General features: G+C 35.5%; 5 protein-coding genes across 6 annotated transcripts; all 5 read right to left on the bottom strand.

Annotated features, from left to right (window-relative positions):
* Positions 1–244: 244 nt before the first annotated feature.
* On the bottom strand, positions 245–6,651 carry LOC134818923 (cleavage and polyadenylation specificity factor subunit 6-like). 2 transcript variants are annotated; one of them, XM_063828640.1, is made up of 12 exons: positions 6,556–6,651; positions 6,253–6,369; positions 4,528–6,078; positions 4,074–4,131; positions 3,793–3,896; positions 3,076–3,245; positions 2,849–2,952; positions 2,448–2,678; positions 1,919–2,052; positions 1,340–1,590; positions 917–1,192; positions 245–717 (listed from the first exon to the last, which is right to left on the bottom strand). In XM_063828640.1, the coding sequence occupies exons 3-12, from the start codon at positions 4,528–4,530 to the stop codon at positions 651–653; spliced, it is 1,398 nt and encodes a 465-aa protein (XP_063684710.1). In that variant the 5' UTR covers positions 4,531–6,078; positions 6,253–6,369; positions 6,556–6,651; the 3' UTR covers positions 245–650. The 2 variants fall into 2 exon arrangements, with proteins under 2 accessions (XP_063684710.1, XP_063684709.1); XM_063828639.1 differs by lacking the exon at positions 4,528–6,078.
* Positions 6,652–6,761: 110 nt separating this feature from the next.
* Positions 6,762–10,363, bottom strand: LOC134818922 (zinc finger protein 680-like). Its single transcript, XM_063828638.1, has 6 exons — positions 9,981–10,363; positions 9,629–9,773; positions 8,820–8,934; positions 8,436–8,579; positions 8,139–8,255; positions 6,762–7,940 (listed from the first exon to the last, which is right to left on the bottom strand). The coding sequence occupies exons 1-6, from the start codon at positions 10,360–10,362 to the stop codon at positions 7,317–7,319; spliced, it is 1,527 nt and encodes a 508-aa protein (XP_063684708.1). The 5' UTR covers position 10,363; the 3' UTR covers positions 6,762–7,316.
* A 2,109-nt stretch (positions 10,364–12,472) lies between these two features.
* LOC134818921 (zinc finger and SCAN domain-containing protein 2-like) lies at positions 12,473–13,751 on the bottom strand. The gene has a single exon (XM_063828637.1). The coding sequence runs from the start codon at positions 13,534–13,536 to the stop codon at positions 12,613–12,615; it is 924 nt and encodes a 307-aa protein (XP_063684707.1). The 5' UTR covers positions 13,537–13,751; the 3' UTR covers positions 12,473–12,612.
* A 100-nt stretch (positions 13,752–13,851) lies between these two features.
* On the bottom strand, positions 13,852–16,411 carry LOC134818920 (gastrula zinc finger protein XlCGF57.1-like). The gene has a single exon (XM_063828636.1). The coding sequence runs from the start codon at positions 16,371–16,373 to the stop codon at positions 14,847–14,849; it is 1,527 nt and encodes a 508-aa protein (XP_063684706.1). The 5' UTR covers positions 16,374–16,411; the 3' UTR covers positions 13,852–14,846.
* Positions 16,412–20,470: 4,059 nt separating this feature from the next.
* LOC134818026 (gastrula zinc finger protein XlCGF57.1-like) lies at positions 20,471–22,079 on the bottom strand. Its single transcript, XM_063827436.1, has one exon. The coding sequence runs from the start codon at positions 22,077–22,079 to the stop codon at positions 20,472–20,474; it is 1,608 nt and encodes a 535-aa protein (XP_063683506.1). The 3' UTR covers position 20,471.
* Between the last annotated feature and the right edge of the window lie 197 nt (positions 22,080–22,276).

Raw genomic sequence — 22,276 nt, 5'->3', positions numbered from 1 at the left:
ACCACTTTCCTCTACGTTTCATGCTTCTCTGATCAGTATGGGCCGAAAATATTTTTTCCGTACCTTTAATTTTATCAAAATCGAAAACAAAAATCTGTGCCAACTCATGGCGCTTATTACACTGAGTCTGACTACATTCTTATGGTCTCGTTTGGTGAGTTTATTTGGCATCTGTCCAACATCACCGCAAAAATTTAATTTATTCGGCGAAGGAATCAACTTGACGAGAAACAAATGAAAGAAGTTTTAAGCAGAAAATCGAAAAAAAATAATTTATAGCTTATCTGTAAGACCGCGTACCAAAGATTAACAACCACTACAATATCAAATCGTCCCGATTCATTAACAATGCGATTAATGCAACTCGCATGCAATGCTACCAATAAAAGAATAAAACGGTCCAATGCCTTAAAAGCAAATGATTATAATAATAGAAACACATTGTTTAAGCATTGTTTGCCCTTTTAAAACATATACCAACAATATTTAGACATAATTCGGTCTCCGAAAAAGTGACTGAAACTGTAGAACAAATGAACCATGTCCAAGCTACCACCCTTAAAACACGGATAAATAACACAATAAACTGGAGAAAATTGCCGAGTTTTATTCAGGAGGAACGGAGTATGAGGAATTCAAGTTGGGGAGTGTCAGATCAGTTCGCGCCTTCTCAGTTCTTTGTAGTCTTCGTAGTCTTTAGAACGGTCGTTGTAAGACCTGTAACAAACAAATATTAATAGGCAGCACCTCACTGAATTCTGGTTTTCATCCTTCGCCTGTGCAAATGCGCTAAGTATGAGATAAGAAAAGAGCTAGAGATGCAATAAATTGGATGAAAAAGTATACTGATCAAAATTGACGAAATCGAAAATGAAACCAAGAAACGAATTCTTATTAAGTCCCACAGTAGCTCAACCTGGAGTTGTCAGATCTGGAATTTTCAGATCTGGTGTTGTCAGATCTGGAATTTTCAGATCTGGTGTTGTCAGATCTGGAATTTTCAGATCTGGTGTTGTCGGATCTGGAATTTTCAGATCTGGTGTTGTCTGATCTATCTGAACGTTTGTCTCTTTTCCGGTCTCTATTTTCTTCCTGGGATCGTGATCTAGTTCTACGCCGATCTGAGGATCTCTCCGCTTTCTTCTCCGATGTCCGCTCGGTCCTCCGATGCGAACCAGACCTCCCTGATTGCCTGTAGAATTGTGGATGTTAGAGTGAATCTCAATTCCACGGAGAAACGTTTTCATATTCACATATAAAGTAAATTTGATGTCTGCAAATATAATGCTCCGTGTGCAGTTTATACACGTCCACAGCCCTACTAGAAAATATGACTTACTTAGATTTCTTCTGTCTTTTCTGAACGTACGCCAAACATTCTTCAAGATCTGAAATGAATGCTTTGCTCTTGGAATCGTCTGACACAGCACTCATCTTGATGATCTTTAGTGCTGCCGCCACAGTACCCTCCGCTTGGTCGTAGTCCCTGGCGTCGCAGCTTTCGTATGCACGGAGGATTGCTGTCTTGCACACTTGGTGGTTCTTGTCAATCATGTCTTCTTTCTCTTGCTCACTCATCAAGTCCTCTGGCTGGAGCAAGGAGCTTATTATATATCAACGATTCGTAAGTAATGATAGTCAATTTCTTTCCTCAACCGCGATATATCGAAGCAAGCATCTAATCACATGCTGACTATCCGATAGCCAATAAATTTTAAGAATTGAAAATCGGGGTCATCCATAATCGGGCATAAGAAAAAAATAAACATTCATTCAGTCATAACAAGATAACAATATCTGTAGAAATGACAAGATAACAATATCTGTAGAAATGACAAGATAACAATATCTGTAGAAATGACAAGATAACAATATCTGTAGAAATGACAAGATAACAATATCTGTAGAAATGACCTACCTTGGCAACAGCAGGCAGGAACGCAGGGTTAACGTGAGCAGCGCTGATACTAACGGGTGGAGGGGCGATCTGACTCACGGGGACCGAGAGGGGTGCGAAGGGCATCGTTGGCATCATCGGTCGAGGTAGAGCCACTGAGGGGGAAATATTTAATACCTGCACAATTTCTTCAATTCAATCTGGAATTATCAATAAACTACAAGATTTAAGAAACGTATGTTATTAGCATAAATCAAGATAGAAACCTACTATTTATTAGCTACCAACCAATTCATTTTATTACAGTTTACAAAACTCAATGCTCGAGAGTACACAAATTTGCTGAAAACAATTATAATATGATACTTTCGCCATGCCTTAAACTCAAATTTAAAAATCCAGAACTTGTATTCAATTTCAATGATTAAAACAATGCCAATTTACACATGATATTAAATACATTATATATAAGAAACGTATGTTATTAGCATATGTTAAAGTTGAATGACGTAGAAGTAAAATAGTTTTATTAGAACTCCTCTGCACTTACTGGGTGGAGGTCTGGCTAGATTAGGAGGAGGAGGTAACATGGGAGTAATACCCATGTGGGGGTTGGGGAGAGGCATGGGAGGAGGAAGAGGGCATCCTGGTGGTGGCATACGAGGCATTCCCGGAGGTGGCATTCCAGGGGGAGGTAGACCTGGCATTCCAGGAAGCGGTAGTGGTGGCATTCTGGGTGGCATCGCGGGCATTGATGGCGGTACTGCTGGATCGAAACCAACTGTAATGGTAAAATTTAGACGCTGCTTTCTAAGTACTCACTTCAGAAGGAACAAAGTGTTAATCAGAAAAAGACTCTCTTTGAAATTACTCGTCCCCCAACTATACGTATATTATCTAAACGAAATTCGTCAGAACTGTACAATTTACTGGAATTCTGTAATTCCATACCTTTTTTGTTCTTGTCGTCGTTCTTAATTCCTAATGCAGTTTCAAAGTAATAGAGAGGAGTTTTTGAAGCTATTGCCACGTATGGATGTTCATTGTGAATCGTCCTGAAATATAACGTTTTAAGGTTTAATTCAACCGAGAAACACTATCAAAAGCTGTTGTAAAAACTAAAAATAACAATGCCTGAGAAGAGTAAGTCACGAGCTTCTGCTATTAAAGTTACTTACACGTTCCTGAGTTCATGCATGAGAGTTTTAGCACTGTTCAAACTTCCTACATCAATAGCGCAATAACCCTTGCTCTGGCCGTTGGTCCGATTCTCGTAAAACTTGATGTTAGAAACGTCACGTACGTTCAGACTAGCACATGCGTGGATCAGATCCTGGTCGGTAGTCCACTGCAAAAAGGAATTGAAAGTGTTTTACTTTGTTTCAGAGAAGTTGTGGTACTGCTTTTTACCAATAATGAATCAATGGATGGTATTATTCAACATTTATTATGAGTATGTATGCGAACTGTGATGAAGTCTAAAATTAAATTGACTGAAGTCTGAATAGAAGTCAAGAATTAAATCATATATTACATGCATGCACTGCGCGCGTCAAAATGCAACGCGCCGCGGAGATCATTTACCCGTTATATCTTCACCGCGCGTTACAAATTCAGTGAAATTGCTTTGATTGGGCGCGAATATGGCACAATGGTCCGGCACCATCAAAAAACAAAAAAGAGAACTAGTTACTCTTAACAAGCACTCCACAAATAGACGTAAAGCTGCACAAAAATTAAAAGTTGACGACAAAAAGAAGAGACAAAGTATTAAAGTAATTGAAAAATTGTGTATTTCACTATTGTCGTCAAAATACAAAATTATCACATCTATTGTAGCAATGCAGGGGTCATATTTGCGTACAAGGATGTAAAAGTTTCACTATCTGACTTACCCAGGTCAAATTTCCAACGTACACAGTCCTCGATTTAGGGTCATTTGGGTCAATGTACTGATGTCTGTTCTGCTGAGCGAACGTGTCTTGAGTAACGTAAGTCACTGAAATTTGAACGACAGTTAAGGTAACTGACAGTCCCAACACGAGAAATAAAAGAAAAGTAACACCCGACTCCAGAGTACAGAGTCGTGTCAAAGCGGGAGGTGAACTTGTTAAAACCAACTCAATTTTCCGAACTTAATGAATTTAATGGAATGATTGATTAATAGAGTAATTACCTCCAGGCATCCCAGCAATAGGGATAGCAGGAGTAGATGGCATCGGAACGGGTTCTTGCTGAAATTACACTTGTTAGAAAAGCAACCACAAACTACTTTCTTAACCTTTAGAAATATACAGACTTTGAAAAATCTGAGAGGAATATTTAAAGTACGTAAAATTAATTACGAACAAGCTTATCAATTAACTGTTCAAAACCAGGAGAGTAACGAAATTGAACCTTTTCAAAGGCCACTGTACAATTCAACAATTCAACTTTAACTTTTATAAGAATGATCACTTGACTTTTCAAAACAATTACTGAGGTATGAATTTCAGCACTGAATGAGGAAAGGATAGTATAAACAAGAAATGCGGCCGCATTTCTTACGTGCGGATGGCTGCTCAATTTCCCAATCCATGATGATTGATAAGCTTGTTCCCTAAATTCCTTTTACATTTAGTATGGCTTACCATTCACAGCGTGTTTCGCCAGTGTTTCGTTCTTAAAATTCTCACAATATCACAGTACATTCCATACATTTATCTCACATTAAAAAATCTCTCACGGAAACAAAAGCGAAACTTTTTGAAAACCCTTGACGATAAAATTGTACATATACGTGAATTATCTATTTTCTTGTTAAACTTAATTTTTAAAACGTTACCAACGTTATATCGTGAAAAATGAACTAAGAAAATTGTGACAACATTAAATTTAAAAAATAACTGAGTAAATTATATGAGTATCTAGAAAAATAAAGTATTGAAAACAACTTAAATTGCAACTATCATAACATTAAATATTACATTCCAAAAGAAAGCAAAAATTCTATAAATTATTTGAAATTCTCTTAAAGAGCAACAGGAAAGAAATCGACAAAAATAATCATTTCAAGTGGAAAATAATACACCCGTTACACATTAACAGACTTTACTCATTTTGAGATTTCCAGAAAGTAAAATATAACACATTAGGCTAGATTTGCCGAAACGATATTTCAATAATTTTCATTTGAAAAATCAAGATAGAAACCTACTATTTATTAGCTACCAACCAATTCATTTTATTACAGTTTACAAAACTCAATGCTCGAGAGTACACAAATTTGCTGAAAACAATTATAATATGATACTTTCGCCATACCTTAAACTCAAATTTAAAAATCCAGAACTTGTATTCAATTTCAATGATTAAAACAATGCCAATTTACACATGATATTAAATACATTATATTTCTTAAAACAATCACAATGTCAATCTTAAATCGTAAAATAGTTAAATCACGTAAATGAATTAAAGATCATGCGATTAAACGATGCTTATGGCATATACTTAAGAAAGAAATTTGTCAAATATTTTCGTTTAAATGCTGTTTACAACAACTCTACTCAAACATTGGACTGAACAATTATTTGAGTTTTAAATTCAAATTTTAGTTGATCAACAAAAAAAAAGCTTGCTTATTCCAAGCTTGTAATTGTAAACAATGAAGTAAAACCATAAAAGTTGTATTATAATATGTTGGGTTGTCTTTCAAAAAGCTTTAAAATGCTAGTATGTTATCTCTAACGCTCAAATCATAATGCGAATTTATCGGAAAATCCTAAATGAGTGAAAATGACTGAAGCAGGAAAGACTGTTTTAAATTATGATGAATGATAATTTAGGGTAATTTATATCCGTTCTAAATTTTCCAGGTAAAAGGAGACTTGAATAAAAATATTCATTCAAATTACACAATCAATTATCAAACAAATTTGCTCGTGGGAAACCACCAAGAAAGTAACTAAAAAAATGCATTCAACAATAGTACAATCTCCATAAAAATGGATTACAATATTAATCAATTATAATATAAAACATCAAGAAGTGAGAACGGAAAACGTACATAATATACAATAATTATACAGTTCAAATAAATTATAATACAATAAAAATTGATCATTAGAATCGCCGGTTGCTTCATGGCAGGCATAACTTTCTTGTATTAACGAAACTAGAGAAACTGGCGGAGCGAGAGACTGGAAATGATACTCTGTTAATTTCAGATGAATATTCAGCATGAATACTGCATATTATAATATTCACGCATACTTTTGCATATAATATTTATCAAGTCACACACGTTTTGTGATAACTTAACCATGTAATTGTGAAACAATTCAAGACAGCAGCCTGAACATGAGTCCCAGTACCTTGACTGTAATGGCGGTTGGAGGAGGAAAAGGGAGAGGAGCTGGGGTGACCATTGTGGTTGGTTCTAGCTTTATCTGGGGTGTTGGTTCTGGCTTGATATACGGAGATGACACCACCTACAAAATGTTAAGTTTTCTGTTAGAAGTAAGTCATAAAGTGTAAAGATGTAACTGTCAATCAAACATAAAATAAGATGTAGCCAAAAACATCATAACCTGAATAGATGAATGAAGTATGACTCAATCACAATTTTAGTTACAACATAATTCATATTAATAAAATATTCCGATGTGAAAACTTACGGGTGTACTGACAGACTGTGACACATTAAGCTCAGTAGCTAGGCCATCTCCGTACAAATCTATGTCGTCTAATGTTGCCATTCTGTGCTACTTCCTATGTATCATGAGATTCAAAATTAAAATACAATTGTCAGCGCTAAAATGTATGTGATGTATTCTTATTAAATTTAATTGATGAGCGTGGAGACAGATGATTTGAATTGGCTGGCAAATAAATTATTTGAGCAACAATTTACTAGCGTATATTTTGTTCTTCTGACTCTGCATGGCATGGTAGAAATACCAAGTCCCATTTTAATTGAAAACAAATGTCATTTTTTATTCTTAAAAATAAGTATTACATCATATAAATAAAATTACAATTAGGGCAATTATGGAACTAAATTTTGTCGAGCTTTTTAAACATTAGCTATTCTGTTATAATACATTCTAATTCATAAACAGGAAATTTTGCAAATGTTTCTTTATAAATTTGCTGTATAAACCTACTGTCAAAAAACCATGAACTGAGAAAATGTAAATAAATAATAAGCGTATACAAAAGAGGTTGAAGATCCAAACTGAAATACTGACACTTGAAATTTCAAATAAAATATTTAAATTACTTTAAATTGTTTTCAACAAGATAACGTTGACATTGGTTACAAAATATTCTATTGCTATACCACAAACCTCGACTTACTCCGGCAGTTTCCTTCCCTCAAACACTGCGGTAAATCGGGGTTTACAGGACTACATTGTAACATTGTACATTCCCGATGTTATAAAAGATTATGATTATTACTAGAAGAAGGCACACAATCCTGAATGGCTAACAACTGTGACGTCACACTTAAATCCAGTCCGGTGTTATCACAGGCACCATCACAACAAGAAACAGAGCCCTTCCCAAACGGAAACTGAACTGACAACTCCGGAGAGGCACTCGAGTGGAACTTGGCGATGTGACTCTCGTAACTTGTCATTTCCTTAAAAGTAGTGTGACATTGGTTACACTTGTACATGATGTCTGCTGTTTTGCGCGGTTTCTGCCGCGTTACCGTGCCATCCACAGCACAGTTCTTATGCTCCTTTTTGTAATGTTTCTGGAGTTCGGAGCGACCGTGGCACGGTAACCCGCACTCGCAGCACCGCACCACCCCCAGACTCTCCACCGGAACTATCTGGTACGACTTAAACCTCTCCTCACTCTGTGCGGGGCCGCGCTTCATAGTTATATCACCTGACATGTGCATCTCGCGCTTGTGGCGCTTGAAGTTTGCCATGGTGTTGAACAGTTCGTTACAGTTGTCTATCTTACAGATCACGCGCTGACCTTCGTGGTAGAATTTCTTGTGTTCAGCGAGCGATTGGGGACGTTTGTAATTCTTGTTACACAACTCACACTGAAGTTATTGTGTGTTGCTTGGAATGTAATCTTTAAAGTTATTTCAGACAATAATTAGGAACAAATGTGATGAGAATGCGAGTTATGTACTTCTAGAATATATCTATTATAATATGGAAATGAAGTTGTGATATCAATGTCGTTATATTAACGTCGTTATATCAATGTTTTAAATCGCAGATATCGAGTGACTCACTGTGTAACCAGGGTCAACGACGTGCGCGTTCTGATTGTGTATCTTCAGCTCCCATTTAAAAGCAAAAGACTTGGGACACAAGTTACACTTGTGAACTTTCGAATCTTTGTGTTTCGTCTGCAAGCAAATTGTGTTGACAATGAGAAAGAACATATTGTACAAACTTGATTAAATTCAAGTCGAGAGCGTTAACTGTTTAAACTTTTAAACTAAAACGACATGAAAATACTAATATTGCTGATTCAAACAATTGCAATTATCTACATAATTATTATAATTATAATAATTATGTGGAACCAGTATGTGGCGCTTTAGGCTGGCGTATCTGTAGAAGTCAGCGCCGCAGTGGATACAAACACAACGCTCATCTTGATTGTGTACATTCCTCACATGCCGCAATAAATTGTCTTCTCTGATGTAGAACTTGCCACAATACGGACACTGGGGGAGGAAAAGACGGTTCATCTATCATTTTATCAACTTATCAGTGAAAAATCATAACATATTTAAAAAGGTGATATTTTTGACAGTGCTTATGCTGTGGTTCCTCATTGATGATTATTTTTACACTAACAAAGTAACAGAACCCGAACAAAACTCTTCCAATGCAAACGTCTGTGTAAAACGGAACGAGCCGAAAAAGTTTCGACCTAGGTAATATTTTATATATCATAATCTTACCTTGACCCGTTTGACAATGATGGCATGTTTCTCCTTGCGGTGTCGTTGTAAGTTATACTCCTTGTTATACACATATCCACAATCTTCACATGGGAACACTCCCGGTACACTGCTGCTGTAATATGTGGTCTTATTTAGTCGTCGTGTTATTAACGTACCCTTTTAGTAAAGTCGTCGTGTTAAGCGTACCTTTTTAGTAAAGTCGTCGTGTTAAGCGTACCCTTTTAGTAAAGTCGTCGTGTTAAGCGTACCTTTTTAGTAAAGTCGTCGTGTTAAGCGTACCTTTTTAGTAAAGTCGTCGTGTTAAGCGTACCCTTTTAGTAAAGTCGTCGTGTTAAGCGTACCTTTTTAGTAAAGTCGTCGTGTTAAGCGTACCCTTTTAGTAAAGTCGTCGTGTTTAGCAACGTGAATGTATGTACAAGTTAGTAGAAAAAGTAAGTTATAAGGACCTATACAGTATTTCCCAGTATTTGTTTATTACATGTACATGTTTCGTTTATATCTTTCAGAGCATATTATACCAAAAAGCTGCATCAGAGTGTCAAACAAACACTTAAAACTAAAGTGTAAAAGTTCTAACATACCTTACAAGACATATTTATGTGGATCATAATTAGCGGGGATCGAAATTATGGGGGAACGAAAATATGGGGATTTTTTTTCAGAAATACAGTAATTCAGTACGAAATTTCAGAAATTCAATACGAAAATATGGGGATTTTTTCCCATTTTTTCCAAAAATCCCCAAATTTCGTACCATATAAATATGTCTCGTAAGGTATTTAACATATCTAACATATCTAACATACTCTTTGTGAGAAAGAGGAGCTCCGAACAAATGTCTCCTCACAAGGTCGATACTGTTCTGATATATCTCCTGGAACTCACGCAGTGGTAAAACTACCCACGAGTCGAACTTTCCGTCCCGTTCAGTAATCTTCACATACGGCGATCCTGGTGAGGTTTTGACTATCAACTATCAAGGCAACTCTTACAGCGAAATTTTGGTCTTCAAGGAAAACACGATTGAAAAGTTTACAAAAATTGTGAGTTATTTTTTCAATTTAAGCCGAAAAGGTTTTAAATATTCTGTATTTTGGTGATGAAAGGAATTTCTTAATTTTCTAACTATTTTGTTGAATTTTAATGTATTTCACAAACCAAGTTGTTGATGCTGATTATCTTTAAACTGAGGGAAACTCTGTGGACCATCGTGAGATATTAAAATAGCCTGCACCACTCTCTCATCGTCAGTGGCAGGGTTGTTACTGTTGTAGGAGGACAGCTCGGCTGCTCGCCGCTCACAGGACATGCTAGACGTCATGTTCTGAGACATTGAGTCGAGGAGGGGCCGCTGCATTTGGTGGCTCAGTAGCTGCTGTGAGGTGGTCACAAGAGGGTTTATGATGTCACGTGGGTTTGATGACGTCACGAGTGGATTGATGACGTCATGAGAGATGACGTCCTGGTGGGAGGCTATGTCGTGGTGGTCGCTGTTGAGAAGGATGCTGTCGTCAGCACTTAGATGAGTTAGAATATTCATCCTAATCATGGAGTGTATGTTTTAGTAAACAAATTTGTAATGAATTGTTGTTAAACTAATAATAATGCCGTTAAAAGTTTCGTGTCAAAAAACATAAGTCAGAGACGTTACATGCAATAAAAATGACAATTACACTAAAAAGGTATAAAAATAAATGAACTACCAATAGAGGTTTGAACAGGTTTTCTCCTAAATGAGTTTTCTGGTGAACTTTGAGGCATGATTTTCAAGCAGTTATTACGAAAATTACATAGATAACCATTTTGCCATTTCGTCAGAGTTATGTACAATTATTTACAGGGTCAAAATTTGGATAAGTATAGAACCATTTTAGAGTAAAATGACAACAGGTTGGTCATAGTAGTGTCAAAAGTAAGGGAGGCAGTTCTATACTTCTTCTAATAAAGTGTAAATAAAAAGTTCGCAGATTACTTTGTTTTTTTGTTTGGTCAGAAATGCACTTATACACAGGGCCAGGGGACCCTGTTGTTATAGCTAAGACTCTGAAACATTTTATTGTTATCACAGAGCTCAGAGCTGGAGTGTAGAAATAGTCAAAACTATTGTTTACTCCATATGGACACGTTCAAAAAAAGGTGGCACTAGAGATTGATTTTTTTAAATGCGTTTTAAAAATAGTCATTGCTCTTTGTTGGTTGATATGTCTATCTATACCTTTAGAAATTCGATTAAATTTCATGATCCTAAAATCACGGAGTCTCTAGTGCTTATATCACAGGAGTTATCGTTATTTGTGTGCCAATGAGTCAAAAGTCACACAATTAGAAATGCAAGATGAATCAACACTAGATAATCTGAAAAGTAATATTCACAAAGAACCCAAAATTGATATGGTGACTATAATGCATGTAAGGAATGGAATGTCTTATCTGAAATTGTTATTGGTGCCAACATGAGTCAAAAATCACAACTTAAACGTTGGAAATGAGCCTATTTTGAGCAGTGATTATTGAATCATCTAACGTTTTTATTGGCTTTCTATCATTTTTTAGGGTACAAAATAGTATTAAATAGTATTAAAACCAGTTAATATGATTCAAAAGTCACATTTTCGTTAAAGGTGCGCTATTAAGTCACACTATAGTAATCCTTAAATTAAGTGCACGATATGACAATTTATATCCATTCTATGATTCTTATTATGTGATTTTTGAATCCATGTCTAAGCTTATACCATATTGAAGGCCTTTGAGCGATAATTTTTGATCTGGGTGCTTAAATGATTCAAAAATCACATAAATCTAGCTACCAAATATGTAATTTTCTTTAAAGTGTGACAATTGAATCATATGTAATGTTCAAGTTGTAATGACATTTTGAAAGGGAAGGTAATGAATCGATAATCACATTTCAAAAATTCAATTAAGTATTATACGTTACTGATTGATTCATTTGTCACATTATGGAGACAAAATTATCATGGCTTGAGTAGTAAAAGTACTTGCCTAGTTTACTCAGTTTAAAATCTGTGTTTTGTGATTATTGATTCCACTATTACTCTAATAACGAACTTCTCCATGACCATAAACAAGTGTCACAACAAATTACTGCAGATTTGCTATGAATACCAACCTGATATAGAGCCAAAAAGTGATACATTCCCCTGATACAGCATAATTTCAATACATGCTCATTTATGTGATTTTTGACTCATTATGGCACTTTTAACCATCTAAATTCTCTAAATATTAGTTAGCATGATATAATTGTGATTGATAGAGTTCATTGTTACAATCATTCCGTTGATATTCATATCACATTCATCATTCTAAAACACTTAGTCAGAATTAACCCTGTGTGTGATAATTGCATCATAACTCCACATTTAACCGGTGACTCTTTGCACTTTTAACACTCAACTATCTCAAAAAGGTTCAATAATCACATTGAGAAGCAGGACACACTCACAGAATGTAAATTCATCATTAGAGGTGCAAGAAATGAATATTTTGTGATTTCTGGCTCATATCTGCACAATTAACAGATATAAAGAGATTAATGACTTTATTATGTGACATTTGACTCTTTTTGGACCACATATTAAAATTTGGTTAACTTTCATAGCATACTTCTTGAGATACAAGTATTTTAAAATGCTTCACACAATTTTGGCAGTGAAAAATCAATCTCTAGTGCCACCTTTTTATGAACGTGTCCATATGATGAGACACCATTAATTACATCCAACAATGTTGGATGTAATTAATGGTGTCTTTATAAAATCCTCATTTATGTTGGACCAACATAAATGAGGATTTTATAAATTGTGAAAATTTGGCAGTTTAAAGTTAAAATCTGTGAATACATTCCATTTTGGTGAGTTTTCTGATGAAACTTCAGAGTGTCTTTTCTAGAAGCAGCGTATAAACAATCCGGACATTTGAACGGTTTTTCTCCTGTGTGAGTCTTGAGATGGTCTTTAAGGTTCGAATTATAAGCAACTGCATAAGAACAATCTGGACATTTAAACGGTTTTTCTCCTGTGTGTGTTTTCCGATGAGCATTGAGGGATGATTTACGAGCAGTTGAATATGAACAATCAGGACATTTGAACGGTTTCTCCCTTGTATGCTGTCTCAGATGACTGGAGAGATGAGATTTTTTCTCAATTTTATGAGCATTTAAATCCCCAGAGGATGAATTTATGTTCGCATCAGAACTACTTTGAGGTTTATTAATTGTTATTTCTTGAGAATCATAGTCAATTTGGTGCTCCCTGATAATATGTTCAATAAATGTGTTTTCTCCCAAACATGTGTCACCACAATCAGGACAAAGAATCTCCATATTGTTGTCCTGAGGTTCCCCCTCTTCTGTCTTCACCTCTTTTTTAAAGTTATCATAATCATGTTCAACAAAATTACCATCTTCAAATCTAGAGTTATTGTTTTCATTTCTAGAAACTTCAGTAGATTCTTTCGAGAATTTATCCTCCAATTCCCGTTTTGGGGATTTAGCGTTATGATGAAACTTCCTGACATGTTCAATGAAATAGTTTTCACTGATAATTTGTTCGCCACATGTCGGACATACAAAGCCTCCAGTCCTGCTTCTCGAATCTCCTTCCTCTTTCTTCACTTCGACTTTCATGTGATCAAATTCCATGTCCACTTCTTCGACTTTAGCTAGTACAGAATTATCCACTTTGTCCATAATGAATACAACAATTGATTCGTAACTTGTTCTACATACCTGAAGATAGGAGAATGAATATATTTTTAGCAGGATTGCAGGGATTTAATATGCACATCATATTTAATAAAGGTGTTGATTGTTTTATTTGAACACATCTATCTTAGAGAGTTAGAGCTGTCATCTTACGGTGAAATTTAAGTTTAATTTCCAGAGCAACAATAAGAATTCAAGAATTGTTATAATATCTTAAAATAAACTTAACTTATGAGTTTGATACAATAAATAGTATAGCGTCTTATATAATTAGTAAAACTTGAATGTTATTAAAGTAGATCTAAGAAATAAACACAAATATTGCTACAAAACCAAGATTATGTATCTAGCATCATCTATCAAGCATTAAGATCTAAACGTTATTTGCAGTTATGATGTCAAAAAAACAGGTCCTGAAAAAGCGGCACAATGAAAATACTTAAAACTGTTAACATATCCAGCTTAATGATCATGATCCCTACTCAGATACCCCTGATTTAAATATTAAACAAATCTGTTCAATTCTAAAAAATAAAGACTGCAGTAGAATTATAATTAAAATTAGAGTCAAATTTACACAGCAATACAATCAAAGTAGTAAATAATTTAAAGATGCTTCGATCTGCTGTGCAGGACAGTCAAAAATCAGTCAAAAACTGTTAAGAAGTTAATAGAGTGCTCTTCTAAGGACTAAGAATCAAAACATATAATAGTATATAGATAATAAGATAATGAGTATATAAAGTATGGTATATTGGTATGGTGGGTTAAAACATTGAACTGTGGGCATGAAGGTAACCATTAAATTATTACGAAAATTACATAGATACCCACTTTGACATTTCGTCAGAATTATGTACAATTATTAACAGGGTAAAAATTTGAAGAAGTATAGAACCATTTTGGAGTAAAATGACAACAGGTTGGTCATGGTAGTGTCAAAAGTAAGGGAGGCATACAGTTTTATACTTCTTTTAATAAAGTTTAAATAAAAAGTTTGTGAATTACTTAAATGTTTGGTCAGAAATGCACTTATACACAGGGCCAGGGGACCCTGCTATTTTAGCAAAGACTCTGAAACATCTTATTGTTATCACAGAGCTCAGAGCTGGAGTGTAGAAATAGACAAAACTATTGTTTATTCCATATGATGAGACACCATTAATTACATCCAACAATGTTGGATGTAATTAATGGTGTCTTTATAAAATCCTCATTTATGTTGGACCAACATAAATGAGGATTTTATAAATTGTGAAAATTTGGCAGTTTAAAGTTTAAATCTGTGGATACATTCAATTTTGGTGAGTTTTCTGATGAAACTTCAGAGTGTCTTTTCTAGAAGCAGTGTATAAACAATCCGGACATTTGAACGGTTTTTCTCCTGTGTGAGTCTTGAGATGGTCTTTAAGGTTCGATTTTTGAGCAGCTGCATAAGAACAATCTGGACATTTAAACGGTTTTTCTCCTGTGTGTGTTTTCCGATGAGCATTGAGGGATGATTTACGAGCAGTTGAATATGAACAATCAGGACATTTAAACGGTTTCTCCTTTGTATGGGTTCTGAGGTGCTTTATAAAACTTGATTTCAGAGCAGCTGTATAAGAACAATCCGGACATTTAAACGGTTTCTCCCCTGTATGGGTTCTGAGGTGCTTTATAAGACTTGATTTCAGAGCAGCTGTATAAGAACAATCCGGACATTTAAACGGTTTCTCTCCTGTGTGAGTTTTGAGATGGTTTTTAAGGTTTGATTTTAGGGCAGCTGCAAAAGAACAATCCGGACATTCAAACAGTTTTTCTCCTGTGTGAGTTTTGAGATGATTTTTAAGGTTTGAATTTAGGGCAGCTGCAAAAGAATAATCCGGACATTTAAACGGTTTCTCCTTTGTATGGGTTCTGAGGTGCTTCATAAGAGTTGATTTTACTGCAGCTGCATAAGAACAATCCGGACATTTAAACGGTTTTTCTCCTGTGTGAGTCTTGAGGTGGTTCATAAGATTTGATTTTACTGCAGTTGCATAAGAACAATCCGGACATTTAAACGGTTTTTCTCCTGTATGGGTTCTGAGGTGCTTCATAAGATTTGATTTTATTGCAGCTGCATAAGAACAATCCGGACATTTAAACGGTTTCTCTCCTGTGTGAGTCTTGAGGTGGTTCATAAGATTTGATTTTACTGCAGTTGCATAAGAACAATCCGGACATTTAAACGGTTTTTCTCCTGTATGCTGTCTCAGATGACTGGAGGGATGAGAATTTTTCTCAATTTTATGAGCATTTAAATCTCCAGAGGTTGAATTTATGACTATGTTGGCATCAGAACTACTTTGAGGATTATTAATTGTTATTTCTTGAGAATCATAGTCAATTTGGTGCTCCCTGATAATATGTTCAATAAATGTGTTTTCTCCCAAACATGTGTCACCACAATCAGGACAAAGAAACTCCATATTGTTGTCCTGAGATTCCCCCTCTTCTGTCTTCACCTCTTTTTTAAACTTAACATAATCATGTTCAACAAAATTACCATCTTCAAATCTAGAGTTATTGTTTTCATTTCTAGAAACTTCAGTGGACTCTTTCGAGAATTTATCCTCCAATTCCCGTTTTGGGCATTTAGCGTTATGATGAAACTTCCTGACATGTTCAATGAAATAGTTTTCACTGATAATTTGTTCGCCACATGTCGGACATACAAAGCCTCCAGTCCTGCTTCTCGAATCTTCTTCCTCTTTCTTCACTTCGACTTTCATGTAACTATCAAATTCCATGTCCACTTCTTCGACTTTAGCTAGTACAGAATTATCCACTTTCTCCATAATGAGTACAACAATTGATTTGTAACTAGTTCTACATACCTGAAGATAAGAGAATAAATATATTTTAGTATATTATATATTAGTGGGATCGCAGGGATTTAATAAGCACATCTTATTTAATAAAGGTGTTGATTGTTTTATTTGAACACATCTATCTTAGAGAGTTGAAGCTGTCATCTTACGGTGAATTAAAACTTTAATTTCCAGAGCAACAATAGGAATGATAATTATTATAATATCTTAAAATAAATTTAACTTATGAATTTGATACAATAAATAGCGTCTTATATAATTAGTAAAACTTGAATGTTATTAAAGTAGATCATAAGAAATAAATACAAATACTGCTACAAAACCAAGATTATGCATCTAGCATCATCTATCTAGAATTAAGATCTAAACGTTAATTGCAGTTATGATGTCAAAAAATCATGCCCTGAAAAAGCGGCACAATAAAAATACTTTAAAAAACTGTAAACATATTCAGCTTAATGATCATGATCTCTACTCAGATACCCCCAATTTTAATATAAACAAATCTGTTCAACTCTAAAAATAAAGTCGTGTACTGCAGTAGAATTAGAATTAGAATTATATTCAAATTTACACAGCAATACAATCAAAATAGTAAATAATTTAAAGATGCTTCGATCTGCTGTGCAGGACATTCAAATCAGTCAAAAACTGTTAATAGAGTGCCCTTCTAAGGACTAAGACTCAAAACATATAGTATATAAATAATAAGATAATGAGTATAAAGTATGGTATATTGGTATGGTGGGTCACCATAACTGAACTTGAACTGTGGGCATGAAGGTAACCATTAAATTATTACGAAAATTACATAGATACCCACTTTGACGTTTCGTCAGAATTATGTACAATTATTAACAGGGTACGTAACAATTTGAAGAAGTATAGAACCATTTTAGAGTAAATGACAACAGGTTGGTCATAGTAGTGTTAAAAGTAAGAGAGGCATACAGTTCTATACTTCTTTTAATAAAGTTTAAATAAAAAGTTAATAAATTACTTTGTTTGGTCAGAAATGCACTTATACACAGGGGACCCTGATGTTTTAGCTAAGACTCCGAAACATATTATTGCTGTCACAGAGCTGGAGTGTAGAAATAGTCAAAACTATTGTTTATTCCATATGATGAGACACCATTAATTACATCCAACAATGTTAGTTTTCTGATGAACCTTCAGAGTGTCTTTTCTAGAAGCAACATATAAACAATCCGGACATTTGAACGGTTTTTCTCCTGTGTGAGTTTTGAGATGTTTTTTAAGGGTCAATTTTGCTGCAGCTGCAAAAGAACAATCCGGACATTTGAAAGGTTTCTCTCCTGTGTGAGTCTTGAGATGGACTTTAATGTTTGATTTTTGAGCGGCTGAATACGAACAATCCGGACATTTGAACGGTTTCTCTCCTGTGTGAGTCTTGAGATGTTTTTTAAGGGTCGATTTTTCTGCAGCTGCATAAGAACAATGCGGACATTTAAACGGTTTTTCTCCTGTGTGTGTTTTCCGATGAATATTGAGGGATGATTTTCGAGCAGCTGAATACAAACAATCTGGACATTTGAACCGTTTTTCTCCTGTGTGAGTTTTCCGATGAGCATTGAGGGATGATTTATGATCAGTTGAATATGAACAATCAGGACATTTGAACGGTTTCTCCCTTGTATGCTGTCTCAGATGACTGGAGAGATGACATTTTTTCTCAATTTTATGAGCATTTAAATCCCCAGAGGATGAATTTAAGACTATGTTGGCATCAGAACTACTTTGAGGTTTATTAATTGTTATTTCTTGAGAATCATAGTCAATTTGGTGCTCCCTGATAATATGTTCAATAAATGTGTTTTCTCCCAAACATGTCTCACCACAATCAGGACAAAGAAACTCCATATTGTTGTCCTGAGATTCCCCCTCTTCTGTCTTCATCTCTTTTTTAAACTTATCATAACCATGTTCAACAAAATTACCATCTTCAAATCTAGAGTTATTGTTTTCATTTCTAGAAACTTTCGTAGATTCTTTCGAGAATTTATCCTCCAATTCCCGTTTTGGGGATTTAGCGTTATGATGAAACTTCTTCACTTCGACTTTCATGTGATCAAATTCCATGTCCACTTTTTCAACTTTAGCTAGTACAGAATTATCCACTTTCTCCATAACGAGTACAACAATTGATCCGTAACTTGTTCTACATACCTGAAGATAGGATCTGAATGAATATATTTTTAGCAGGATTGCAGGGATTTAATATGCACATCCTATTTAATAAAGTTGTTGATTGTTTTATTTGAACACCTCTATCTTAGAGAATTAGAGCTGTCATCTTACGCTGAATTAAAAGTTTACTTTCCAGAGCAACAATAAGAATGATAATGTAAATATGAAAATAAACTTAACTTATGAATTTGATACAATAAATAGCGTCTTATATAATTAGTAAAACTTGAATGTTGTTAAAGCAGATAAGAAATAAATACAAATACTGCTACAAAACAAAGATTATGTATCTAGCATCAATCATCATCTATCTAGCATCATCTATCAAGCATTAAGATCTAAACGTTATTTGCAGTTATGATGTCAAAAAAACAGGTCCTGAAAAAGCGGCACAATGAAAATGCTTAAAACTGTAAACATATCCAGCTTAATGATCATGATCTCTACTCAGATACTCCTGATTTAAATATAAACAAATCTGTTCAATTCTAAAAAATAAAGTCGTGTACTGCAGTAGAATTAGAATTAGAATTAGAGTCAAATTTACACAGCAATACGATCATTTACACAGCAATACGATAATTTAAAAATGCTTCGATCTGCTGTGCAGGACATTCAAATCAGTCAAAAACTGTTAATAGAGTGCCCTTCTAAGGACTAAGAATCAAAACATATAGTATATAAATAATAAGATAATGAGTATAAAGTATGGTATACCGTATATTGGTATGGTGGGTTAAAACATTGAACTGTGGGCATGAACGTAACCATTAAATTATTACCAAAATTACATAGATACCCACTTAGACATTTCGTCAGAATTATGTACAATTACTAACATGAACAGGGTAAAAATTTGAAGAAGTGTAGAACCATTTTAGAGTAAAATGACAACAGGTTGGTCATAGTAGTGTCAAAAGTAAGGGAGGCAGTTCTATACTTCTTCTAATAAAGTGTAAATAAAAAGTTCGCAGATTACTTTGTTTTTTTGTTTGGTCAGAAATGCACTTATACACAGGGCCAGGGGCCAGGACCCTGTTGTTATAGTTAAGACTCCGAATTCCGAAACATCTTATTGTTATCACAGAGCTCAGAGCTGGAGTGTAGAAATAGTCAAAACTATTGTTTATTCCATATGATGAGACACCATTAATTACATCCAACATTGTTGGATGTAATTAATGGTGTCTTTATAAAATCCTCATTTATGTTAGACCAACATAAATGTTTGTCCAACATAAATGAGGATTTTATAAATTGTGAAAATTTGGCAATAAAATGTTAAAATCTGTGAATACGTCATAAGGCATCATGTAGCCGGTGGGCCCGACATGATACGACACATCTCGACACGTCGGGGTTTTGTCGGGGTTTGTCAGGGTTTGTCGGGGTATGTCGGGGTTTGTCGGGATATGTCGGGGTTTGTCGGGGTTTGTCAGGGTTTGTCGGGATAGTCGGGGTCTGTCGGGGTTTGTCAGGGTCTGTCAGGGTTTGTCGGGGTTTGTCAGGGTTTGTCGGGATTTGTCGGGGTTTGTCAGGGTTTGTCGGGGTCTGTCGGGGTTCGTCAGGGTTTGTCGGGGTCTGTCGGGGTTTGTCAGGGTTTGTCGGGATATGTCAGGGTTTGTCAGGGTTTGTCGGGATATGTCAGGGTTTGTCGGGGTTTGTCGGGGTTTGTCAGGGTTTGTCGGGATATGTCGGGGTTTGTCAGGGTTTGTCGGGGTTTGTCGGGGTCTGTCGGGGTTTGTCAGGGTTTGTCGGGGTTTGTCGGGGTCTGTCGGGGTTTGTTGAAGGATATGTCGGGGTTTGTCGGGGTTTGTCGAGCCTGGAGGCTACATGATGCCTGTCATAATACATTCAATTTTGGTGAGTTTTCTGATGAACCTTCAGAATATGTTTTCTAGAAGCAGCATATGAACAATCCGGACATTTGAACGGTTTCTCTCCTGTGTGAGTCTTGAGATGGTCTTTAAGGTTCGATTTTAGGGCAGCTGCAAAAGAACAATCTGGACATTTAAACGGTTTCTCCCATGTATGGGTTTTGAGGTGCTTCATAAGATTTGATTTTACTACAGCTGCATAAGAACAATTCGGACATTTGAACGGTCTCTCTGCTGTGTGACTCTTGAGATGATCTTTAAGGTTCGATTTTAGGGCAGCTGCAAAAGAACAATCCGGACATTTAAACAGTTTTTCACCTGTGTGAGTCTTGAGATGGTATTTAAGGTTTGATTTTCGAGCAGCTGAATACGAACAATCCGGACATTTAAACGGTTTCTCTCCTGTGTGTGCTTTCCGATGACCATTGAGGGTTGATCTTTGAGCAGCTGCAAAAGAACAATCCGGACATTTGAACGGTTTCTCCCCTGTATGGGTTCTGAGGTGCGTTATAAGGTTTGATTTTCGAGCAGCTGAATACGAACAATCCGGACATTTAAACGGTTTCTCTCCTGTGTGTGCTTTCCGATGACCATTGAGGGTTGATCTTTGAGCAGCTGCAAAAGAACAATCCGGACATTTGAACGGTTTCTCCCCTGTATGGGTTCTGAGGTGCGTTATAAGACTTGATTTCAGAGCAGCTGTATAAGAACAATCCGGACATTTGAACGGTCTCACTCCTGTGTGAGTCTTGAGATGATCTTTAAGGGATGATTTTACTGCAGCTGCATAAGAACAATCTGGACATTTAAACGGTTTCTCTCCTGTGTGAGCTTTGAGATGGTTTTTAAGTTTTGATTTTAGGGCAGCTGCAAAAGAACAATCCGGACATTTAAACGGTTTTTCTCCTGTGTGTGTTTTCCGATGAGCATTGAGGGATGATTTTTGAGCAGTTGAATATGAACAATCAGGACATTTGAACGGTTTCTCCTTTGTATGCTGTCTTGGATGACTGGAGAGATGAGATTTTTTCTCAATTTTATGAGCATTTAAATCCTCAGAGGATGAATTTAAGCCTATGTTGGCATCAGAATTACTTAGAGGTTTATTAATTGTTATTTCTTGAGAATCATAGTCAATTTGGTGCTCCCTGATGATATGTTCAATAAATGTGCTTTCTCCCAAACATGTGTCACCACAATCAGGACAAAGAAACTCCATATTGTTATCCTGAGATTCCCCCTCTTCTGTCTTCACATCTTTTTTAAACTTATCATAACCATGTTCAACAAAATTACCATCTTCAAATCTAGAGTTATTGTTTTCATTTCTAGAAACTTCAGTAGATTCTTTCGAAAATTTATCCTCCAATTCCCGTTTTGGGGATTTAGCATTATGATGAAACTTCCTGACATGTTCAATGAAATAGTTTTCACTGATAATTTGTTCGCCACATGTCGGACATACAAAACCCCCAGTCCTGCTTCTCGAATCTTCTTCCTCTTTCTTCACTTCGACTTTCATGTGATCAAACTCCATGTCCACTTCTTCAAATTTAGCTAGTACAGAATTAACCACTTTCTCCATATGAGTACAACAATTGTTGCAACAATTGATTCGTAACTTGTTCTACATACCTGAAGATAGGAGAATGAATATATTTTTAGTAGGATTGCAGGGATTTAATATGCACATCCTATTTAATAAAGAACTTGTTGATTGTTTTATTTGAATACCTCTATCTTAGAGAGTTAGAGCTGTCATCTTACGGTGAATTAAAAGTT

Source organism: Bolinopsis microptera, chromosome 7 (assembly GCF_026151205.1).
Source record: "Bolinopsis microptera isolate Bmic1 chromosome 7, MBARI_Bmic_1.0, whole genome shotgun sequence".
In the NCBI taxonomy this organism is placed as follows: domain Eukaryota; kingdom Metazoa; phylum Ctenophora; class Tentaculata; order Lobata; family Bolinopsidae; genus Bolinopsis; species Bolinopsis microptera.
This window is presented reverse-complemented; position numbering and strand designations above follow the sequence as displayed.

Coding starts and splice junctions, on each gene's coding strand:
- LOC134818923 (XM_063828639.1), bottom strand. CDS start 6,636: ATGGCAACATTAGACGACATAGATTTGTACGGAGATGGCCTAGCTACT. Junction 6,370..6,555: donor CACAGTCTGTCAGTACACCC/GTAAGTTTTCAC, acceptor AACATTTTGTAG/GTGGTGTCATCTCCGTATAT. Junction 2,053..2,447: donor TCTAGCCAGACCTCCACCCA/GTAAGTGCAGAG, acceptor TTTCCCCCTCAG/TGGCTCTACCTCGACCGATG.
- LOC134818922 (XM_063828638.1), bottom strand. CDS start 10,362: ATGAATATTCTAACTCATCTAAGTGCTGACGACAGCATCCTTCTCAAC. Junction 8,256..8,435: donor GCCTAAAGCGCCACATACTG/GTTCCACATAAT, acceptor ATTTGCTTGCAG/ACGAAACACAAAGATTCGAA. Junction 7,941..8,138: donor TCGTTGACCCTGGTTACACA/GTGAGTCACTCG, acceptor CAATAACTTCAG/TGTGAGTTGTGTAACAAGAA.
- LOC134818026 (XM_063827436.1), bottom strand. CDS start 22,079: ATGGAGAAAGTGGTTAATTCTGTACTAGCTAAATTTGAAGAAGTGGAC.
- LOC134818920 (XM_063828636.1), bottom strand. CDS start 16,373: ATGGAGAAAGTGGATAATTCTGTACTAGCTAAAGTCGAAGAAGTGGAC.
- LOC134818921 (XM_063828637.1), bottom strand. CDS start 13,536: ATGGACAAAGTGGATAATTCTGTACTAGCTAAAGTCGAAGAAGTGGAC.